This window comes from Anopheles coluzzii, chromosome 3, assembly GCF_943734685.1.
Source record: "Anopheles coluzzii chromosome 3, AcolN3, whole genome shotgun sequence".
NCBI classification, from domain to species: domain Eukaryota; kingdom Metazoa; phylum Arthropoda; class Insecta; order Diptera; family Culicidae; genus Anopheles; species Anopheles coluzzii.
The window spans coordinates 17,586,341-17,596,104 of NC_064671.1; the positions used below are offsets into that span (position 1 = coordinate 17,586,341).

The following is a 9,764-nucleotide window of genomic DNA, read 5'->3' on the forward strand; positions in this document are numbered from 1 at the left end:
TTATCCATGATAATCGGTCCAAACCTACCATACCTATTTTATACTCTATTGGCGTCGAGCCTATTACTTCCAACCAATTTTTATTGCGTTTTTAGTCATTTTCCTTCATACATTTACAATTTCAATGTCATGGCTAAACCATAGCATACGTCTCGCGCCCTCATCTCCCAAATTGTTATCCCGATTATGGCATTTTTGGCGGACGTCTGCATGCCATCTTGTCACCTCCCCTGGAACTTAACTTGACCCTCTCCAATCCTTGTCGACAGCGTTATACATCATGACCAATCTAATCAGCCTGTTTGATACGCTGCACGACAGCGATATCGCCGTACAGCTCAAATAACTCGCCGATGTTTCGAGTCCTACATTTTCCTTCCACACATAGGAGGCCAAAATCCTTTTGAGAAACTACCTTTCGAACGCGACAATTACGGTATGGTCAAAGCTTATTCCGTTGCGACAGGTTTTTTAAGCGAATTACTTCACAGGCTATAGAATGGTAGTTTGGCAGCCATAGTGTGGTCGATCCTAACCTTTGACCCGAGGTAGGTAAAATCTTAGAAGATTATCACATCCGTACGTCACTCTTACTTAAGGTCAAGGCTTGTTAGTAGGATCGCATACTTTTGTCATACGGAAAACAAATTGTAACGTAACTTTTGTTTCAAAAATGACAAGACATTTTTGGCTGTAAGCAAACGTTTCCCGAAGTACTCATTTTATAAACCTTTACAGTATTATAACATCCGAAAAGTTAAATTTATAACAAACAATAGCATCAAAGAAATAATTTACCACTTTTCTTGTTGAAAAATTGGCCTCTTTCATGCTTCACACAAGTTGTTCCCAAGTCTTATCACACTGTTATTGCAACCGATTAATATTATCGTTACCATCAACCATTTCCATAAACTATAGTTAGCATTTTTATTGCTTCAAACATCTTTCACCTACATCACTCATCGTTATATTGGCGTACCAACTCGAAACAAAACCAAAAGAAAACGACAAACCCACTCCCATTTAGTTGATTACTTTGCCCTGTTCACCCGCTGCCATTTCTGCAAACCCATAACAGAGCGATGGACACTTTTCATCGCCATAACCACCCACCACAGCGCTGGGCAAAGAAAGAGAGACAAAGTTTTCCGGCGCGGTTGCGGACGGGAGGTGGTCAAAGAAAAATTGAAGCCTATTTCAGGCCCAACAAAAACAGACCAGCGGGGCAAAACTGTCCAACGCCCGATGCCTCCAAGGAACTGGTGACGAAAACTTTACCTTTATCTCCACTTGCCTCTTCCCTTTCCCCAGCCACCCTGCTACTGTTTCGGCCGAGGAATGGAACTTTCTATTTTGGTTTACTTGCCTCAATGCCAGCAATCGGGTGAGGTCTCAAAACGTCCACCTCCCACGGGAACGATGCCTAATCGATTTTCGCTGTCGGCGGAAGTGACGTTTGCCGCAACAAACATTCCAGCAAACTTTGCTCTCGTCTAGTGGAGGTTATTTTCATTCCATTTCATTTTTACTTCATTTTTTTTTTCGATTCGGCATTCGCAGTACTTAATTTTTGCTGCTTTTTGTCCTATTTTGACACCAAAATGGACTGTGGTTCATTTTCCCACGCGTGAAGAGAGAGAGGGAAAGCAACAACGCAAACCGTGCTGATTGCTGTTGCCCATCAAAGTTCGGCACCTGGGCCATAGAGAAGGGGAGGATCACAGTCCAGTCGCAGTCGCGCGATCACAATACCATTTTCCCAGCTCCACATTTTACACCATACGATGTATGACCATTATTACGAACAATTTCCACTTACTCTCAATTTAATTCCTTCATTTCGTTCGATCGGCTTCCAACCATGGGGGCAAACCCGTCCATGCACTCCGGTGGAAGTGGAAAGACGAAACGAAATAGCAACAAAACACTTACGCCTGCTAGTCATTGGCCAAAATTGGCCTACACGAACGCATGTTCCACCATTAACGTGGAACAATTATTGAATTGGCTGCAATCAAACGTGCGGCCATAAATTTCCAAATGGCTCTCTGCTGGCAACCACCGCCATCACCTTTGCGCGATGTATTTTTCCGGTCCACGAGATTGCTCGGCTGTTATTTGCTGGGCTGGCTGCCCATTCTACCGACGATCCGGTGCTCTCCGTCCCTTCGTTAGTGTCGTAAAAATATCGCACCGATACCGACTGACCTAACAGGATGAAAACGGTCCCGCGCAAATGTCGAAACGCGAGACAGTACCGTGTTCGTGGAATCAAACCGATCATAAATCGTTTCACTTTTCGTAGCCAGTGTCTAGGACAAAACAAAAAAAAACCTGATGCCCATTAGTATGCTCTTCCTCCTGCACAGAGCTGCTTCATCCTGGGAGGTAGTGTATTCTGATTTTCCCCCAAAAAAAAAAAAAGAAAAACATTCACAACATTCCTTTGTTCCGGGAATTTTTTCGTTGTGGCTGATAATTAACAACATATTTTTACTTGTCAGATCACTTTGGCCTTTCAAGTACCCCATGCCTATGCCCGTTTGAGCTCCAATGCTCATCGATTACACCACAACGGTGCCGGCATGCAGCAAGTGCGACAGTACTCGTAATTCTATTTTCCACGATGCTTCGGGGTATAATTCTTCCCACCAGTCCTCCGCTGGTTAGAATGATTCCAATGTAGCCGAAGGGAAATCCTCATTCCGTACACCGTTTTCATGACGTTGCAGCGTGTGAGCGATTTTTTACGACACAACACATGGCGCTGACCATAAAGCGGCGGTCCAGTTGGCATGGTGTCGATACCGAGTGCACGCATTCACGGACACATTACCCGGAACATGGACATGGAACATGAGGGGAGGATGGTTACTACCACGCATTACCGGGGCCATTATATTCCTATTAAAAATGTAACTAGAACCCTACCTACCTACCTACCCGCTCCACGCAAATGGGAATCTAATACCCACCTCGAGAGCTGGTTTGAGCGCCAAGGACATGGTAGGAAACGTGATCCAAAGCATCCCCTCATATGATGGGCATTAATATTTCATCCATTGGACACCGCGAGCCGAACGAGCCGGTTGGAAGCACACGGTTAAAGATGAACCAAGCAAAACACAAAACACATCCACTTGTTTTGTTTTTTTCGTTTTGCTCTGCTCCATCAACAAATCCAGTCCTTTAAGTCGTAACGGAAAGTGGACGAATCCCTCGCCGCGAAACGCACGAGCATGTATGTTAAAGGCTTGTGCGCTACCATCCATCGTGAGTGATTATGATGTGCGGTGGAAGGTTTTATCGTAAGTAGGTGTTGGGCTCCGTACGACCGAGTCGCCGTGTGAATGGACAACTGACGAAGCGCGTTAATGTGGTGCGATGGGTGTGCTGCTTTTTGGTGCGTTTAATGTAACTGTAGAATTATTGAAAAAAAATAAACTCCCCTCAGGTAATGCTTAATTGATTATGTTTAAAGCTTAAGCAAACTAACTAATATATCCATGGGAATTGGCGTGTGTGTCGGTAGAATGATGAGTTGCATTTGTGTTTATCCGTGTTTAAAGAATGATTAATTTGCAGCACAGGGTGTTTAAAATGTATAGTGAGTTGAGTGTTACAGTGTTGCATCGCAACATTGTAACACTAATCCCTCATGTCCACTTTTACATTCACTTAAGGAGTTGAAATCATTCCGCTTGATTTATGAGCTTTTGAATTTGATAAAAGTATTCTATGTTAGATCTACTTTTAGAATACTGTTACGATGCTAATAAACAGTTAGAATGATTCAAAAATGTGTGAAAACCCTGGACCTGGAGCTATATTAGAAATTGCTCGAAAAAGATACCAGCCGTAAATGGTTTTCGTGGAGCACACCCATGGTTCCATTCCGATTCCGGTTAGGGTGATGCCGGTTCCAACTCTCGAGGAATGGAATAGACAGCTGCATATGTAACCGTTCACAATCGTCAGAATCATCATAATTGTTCGGAAGCGTTCAGAATTGTTCAGAAATTGTCCAAAAATTTGCCTGTATCGACCGAAATTGTACGGAATCGTAAGGAATATTAGTGTATTCATTATTTCCTTTCGTTTAAAGCGGATTTTCTGTCCCACAATTTATTTTTCATTTCCCTAGAACATGTTGAATTTTTCGTGTCAAAAATGTTGCGACACTGTCAATCATTCTTTGAAACGAATAGAAACTAGAAACGATAAAAATACGAAGAATCCAACAAATTTGGGAACCAATCAAATCACTATGAAGAACACGATGTTTATAAGCATATTTGTATCTGTCAAGCTGTATGACCATAACCTCATGCCCTTCATCAATGCCGTTTCCCATTACAACGGACATTCTAAGGCTTTTAAACGCATCGATTTAATACTGCCGATTGCAATATTTGAAATGTTTCTGCTTCCTGTCACTAATACCGGTCAACGCCGATTCCGAAAGAGTCCAACGATTCTAAACGATTCCGAACAATTCCGGACGGTCCCAACACATCTGGATGAACCCACCGGTGATGGTTTCTAAAGTGTCTGGAGCCATCCGGAACAAGTTCCACTTATTGTGTTAATTACATAATTGCAACTCTATGTCCAGTTTCTCAACTATTGAAATGATTGTTTGAAATTTAAAATTAGATATTCAATTACCTTTTCATTGATAAGTCTTCCATATTTTGATTGCAGCTTACACAATTACGAGACAAAATCAAAGTCACGAATAGATGAGGAGGCCCGCTGCTATCACTCTCACTATCCACGCCCGAATGACCGATTTCAATCCATAATTCCACGAAAGAAGTCTACCAAAAGTTCAAAACCCTTCAAAAAGCGGTAAAATGGACCGGTAAATGGATATTTGGGGGTTTAGCTTATGATAAGAGAAAGAATAAGAAATAAAAAATGCTGATACAGCCATAACAGAGTCAACGAAAGTGATTACTCATCAATCTGTCGAAATGATTATTGAGCTCCAATGAATCAGTTTACACTTTCCACTAGAGAAAGGCACACACATTAGCCCACTAATTAACACACTACGTTTCCATATCCAAGCAATCGACGCTTTGCGTTTCGCATCTCAGTTATCCTTGCACGCGCGTATCAACTGTCAAAATTCTAGTGTCTAAAATTTCCGCCGGAAAAAAGACCTACGGCCCCAGCGCGCCGATGGCGATCGTGTTCCAGTTTTGCCAGGCTCAGCTCGTCAAACTGCATCGTTTTCTGCTCGGCAACCATCAAAGGCTGCTGTTTACCTCGCTGCTGATTGGCATGACCACCGGTACCGTGCACTGGCAATCCATACGGCACCCTGCCCTGGTGGAGCATCTCCACGAAAACTTACGCACCTTTCCGGTGGAAATATCGTTCGGCGCGGTCGCCCTCCTGTCCTTCGGTGCGCTGCTATCCTACGGCCTTTACCGGCACCATCTCTGTGGCAAGGAGCGGCGTGCAAGGGTCGCCATTCGCCAGCGCTACATCGACTACATCGTGCTGTGTCTGATGGTAAGCGTAGCGAATGCCGCCCGCCAGCACCTGCACTGCCCGGATAAGGAGGGGCTTGGGCTGCAGCAGCTCGAAGGCTACCGGCGTGACATCGAGGTCGCCATCGCTCGGTTCCGGGCTAGTGCGAGAAAGCTGCTCCAGGAGCCGCCCCTACCGCTGGCCAACTCGCACGCCTTTCTCGAGCGCTACTTCCGCCTGGACGATGAACGGTTCGGGGAGGAGATCCTTAGCCTGAAACGGTACGTGTTCGTTTCGATGCGTTGTTTTCTAATCGGTTGCAACGAAGGAAAAAAAATCTCCGGAGTGGTTCATTAATTTGGACGGCTCCGATCCGTTCGTTCGTTTGTGTCTTGCCGGACTTATTTCACATACGAACGGAACCGGTTTTCCTTCATTCATTGCCTTATTTTTCAACGGTTTCTGTTCCATTCAATAGAGACGCTGGATCACTGATGAACGTACCGGCCATCAAAGGACTGCTAAGTCGGTAAGCTTCGCATGGATATCCGGAGTCTAACCCTGTTCCGCAAGAAGCAAACCGTTTCGGACGATATCGACGGAACCAACCGGTACCGGCATAAATCCGAAACTCGAATCAATTAAGAGATTATCAAATAAGCTTGCCGAATGTTTGATTTATGTCCCAGCAGATTTTCTGCCGTTTGCAACCGCTGAATTGCATTTTTGCTTCCAGTTTTTTTGTGTTTGTGTCGTTTGCTGAAGCTCAAGAGTCGGACCCTATTTTGTGTGATCGCTTTCATCTTGAATCGGATTGAATGGTCATTTTTGCTAACAGACACATAAAAGAAGCAAAAAAAAAGCACATGATACAACCGTATAATGTGAAATCAATGTACCCCACCAGTAACGACAGTGCGGGAGAGTTGGTACACAGGTTGGAAAATTAAACGACAACCCGTACGGCTATCTATTTGGGAAGTGTCAATTCGATTGATCGGAAAAATCAAACGCAACTGAATCGTACCAGGGATGAGATCTAAATCGTTCAATTTGCTACCGAAGCTAACGACACTTTGTTGAAGCTGTATCACAAATAGCAATTATGTTATTTACCCGGTCCGTTTCAGCATGGACGGTAGACCTGTACTTGCGTTTGATCGCTGCAATAGAATGCATATGATGAGGAGTATAAAGCAGGCTCTATAATTGAAAGTTTGGGAGTATTTTTTCATTACTGTTAGAAACTTTTGTCCTGTTTTTTCCTAAAATAAGCCGGCTTCTTTTTATTTTTTTCAATTAATGCTGCGCCCTCCCATTTCCCACTATATTGATTACGTATTTTGCCCCATATAAGTCTAATAAATCTGTTTAATAAGATTTTGATGTTATCGTTTAAAACTATATTTTCTTTAGACGCTTTGGTTTTGGCTTACTTTTTAAATCTATTGTAATTCTAACCTTTTAACAGTTATTTAATCGAAGGATGCGTTGAACTATTATTACTTTTCAAATTGTACGTTAGGCCCTGCGATATGATAAAAACAATGTTTAAAAAGTATAAAAATAGAGACATGAGTTAGAAATGACAATCGTTTAAGCTAGAACAGTAACAGTAAAATATATCAAATATGTGTTGATGAGTTCTGACTCCATCATAAACACATTATTATAACTTAACTCCTACTGCATCATTCAAACACTTGCTAGCTGTAATCGATAACATCAACCTTTTCCCTTCGATTTGGTGCTAATGACAGTTAAAAACAGCTTCCCGAACCCAACTGTTCCAGATTGCAATGTAACGAACCATGTAATTTTGGGCACCAGGCTCCGTTCAGCGAACCCAACAGGCGCAAAAAAAGGACAGTCAACCATTTGCTCCAGCTGTTCCCTCGTTAGGCCTCGGCGTGCAAATTGTTTCTTAAATAACAACTAATAACCGTACCAGCTGACCTGGTGAGCCATCCTTGACCCAGAACTGCAAAAGAAAGCAGAACGAAAAGCTTAGTCAATGTTTCTTGTGACGTTTTCTCTTTTTTTTTGTTGGTTCTCAGTCTTTCTAACGAAGAACGCACCCAAGAACTACGACAACCTACAAGGCAAAGAAACTAACTACTGCCGTCTGCCTACACCGACCCGTGCCCCGGGGATATAAAATTGACCCACCAAAAATGGACACCGACGAGACGCCGCTGCAGACGTGCCTTCTGGTGTTGGACATAATTTTAATTAAAAAACTTTTCCTGCTCATGCTGCACTGAGCGCGCCCGCTGGAGATCTTTCCGCGTTTGTGTTTGTTGCTTTTTTTGTTGCTTCCTTCTTTTTGTTCTGCCCGTTGCGTTTGGGTGTCTTCAAAGAGTTATTCCGACGCCAGTAAAGTATCGAGAACCGTGAAGCGATGAGGCACCATCTTGCGCTTTGAAGATACGGGATGCAATATTTTCAGCGCAATATTTTCGTAGCAAAATAGCAGAAGGTAGTATGTTAATGTTTTGCATGGGGAAAAGGTGGACATAAATTAATGAGCCAGTTTGCCGTGGCCGTAGGGAGTGTCTATTAGTTTCTTTGTTCTTTCGCTTACGCTGATAAAGTTTCCTTACAATATTCAAACTAAAGTACAGCGTTTCATTCGTTTACAGTAGCATCATGGATATATTAAAGAAACATCGCATGAAAAGCATGAAAAGAAGCTGGTAATGAAAAATAAAACATTATGTGATGGTTGTTTTTTCACGCTCAACTAATTTTTAATATCTTGTATGCTGTTATTTTCATTGAAAACTCATACATCAAACCAGGAGCTTAAGAATCGTTGAATGGTATCAATTAGTGTTGGCCGTTCCAGTTCGAACCTAGTAAAAAAGTTCCGTTCTTTATGTAGGCCGTTCCGTTCCGATCCTTTATACAAAATCGTTCCGTTCCGTTCATTCCGTTCCATTCCGTTCATTCCGTTCCGTTCTGTTCATTCCGTTCTTTCCGTTCATTCCGTTCCGTTCCGTTCATTCCGTTCATTTCGTTCCGTTCCGTTCCGTTCATTTCGTTCTTTCCGTTCATTCCGTTCTTTCCGTTCATTCCGTTCCGTTTAATTCGTTCTTTCGTTCGTTCACTCCGTTCCGTTCCGGTCTTTGCCGCTTCAATATTGTTAGCAAGGTGCTATCGTTCGTGCGTTCCGTTCTTTGAAAAAACCGGCTTTGTCTGGCTGTTGCTTGCTGCATGCAAGATAACTGTTCACTCTTTCTCGCATACAGTATGTGTTGCCTGTGCACTCTCCCATGCTCACAGGAATATTCATCGCACTTCGTCCCGTATCGTTTATAAAAATCGGTGATAAGTGAAACCAAAAATGGAATTGCATTTGGTATTATGGTGCAATTTGTAACATCTATCATACTTTTTGTTATAATTTGCTTGTCTTAACTAGACAAATAACTATTATAAAACTTAAATCTGTACTCATATGGCAGAACGGGTTGGAAAAGGTATATTATAATATGCAAGTATGAACAACGCAAATAAAATGTATTTATTTTTTATACCACGATGTCCACATGATCTTGGAACTCGGCATGATTCCAATATTTGGCCATTCGAATTGATTGAAGCATACTGTTCCATTCGACAACCGTTTGAGTGCCGTGATCTTGTAAACGATTTGTGTGAAAAAACTATTTGTTTTAATAGTAAGTGAAATTCAAATAATTAGTCAATCTCGTGATAGGGGAAGGTAGGTAAAGACGGACACTGCGGGTAAGATGGACACTTCTCATAAATGCATGAAAAAGGTAATTTTCGAGTAATTCAACAATGTAGAATCCAAACTGAAGGTAAAACAACACATTTGAGACCATTTTTGGCATAATATATATATAATTGGTTAAATCCACGAACAAAATAAATTTTCAATCATGTACACCCTTGTGGATCTAATTTGACTACTGCCGATCTTAAGCTCTACAACTTGTATTGTTTATATTTCCGGAAGTTTTATTTCATGAATGGGTTGTCGTGATCATTAATGAAAAAACTGGCGAAAGAACGAGGGTAAAAGCAATACAAAATATTGTTTTCTGGTGGTTTAAACATTCAGACACCAAAGCGGGAAAGACGGACACCTTGTTGTAGGGAATGATGGACACCGAATTTATTGATTTTTTTACTTCTTATATCAATTGGTGATGAATATATTTCTTCAAATACCTTAAATAAGGGTATTCCGATGCTATGAATCCATCAGTAACTAGAGAAAATATTAAAATAAGCGAGAAATGAAACACCGG

At 42.0% G+C, this 9,764-nt stretch overlaps 1 protein-coding gene across 1 annotated transcript; it reads left to right on the forward strand.

The window, feature by feature from the left end:
* The first annotated feature begins 5,017 nt into the window (after nt 1-5,017).
* On the forward strand, nt 5,018-6,699 carry LOC120959821 (uncharacterized). Its single transcript, XM_040383486.2, has 2 exons — nt 5,018-5,765; nt 5,963-6,699. The coding sequence occupies exons 1-2, from the start codon at nt 5,191-5,193 to the stop codon at nt 6,015-6,017; spliced, it is 630 nt and encodes a 209-aa protein (XP_040239420.2). The 5' UTR covers nt 5,018-5,190; the 3' UTR covers nt 6,018-6,699.
* The last annotated feature ends 3,065 nt before the right edge of the window (nt 6,700-9,764 follow it).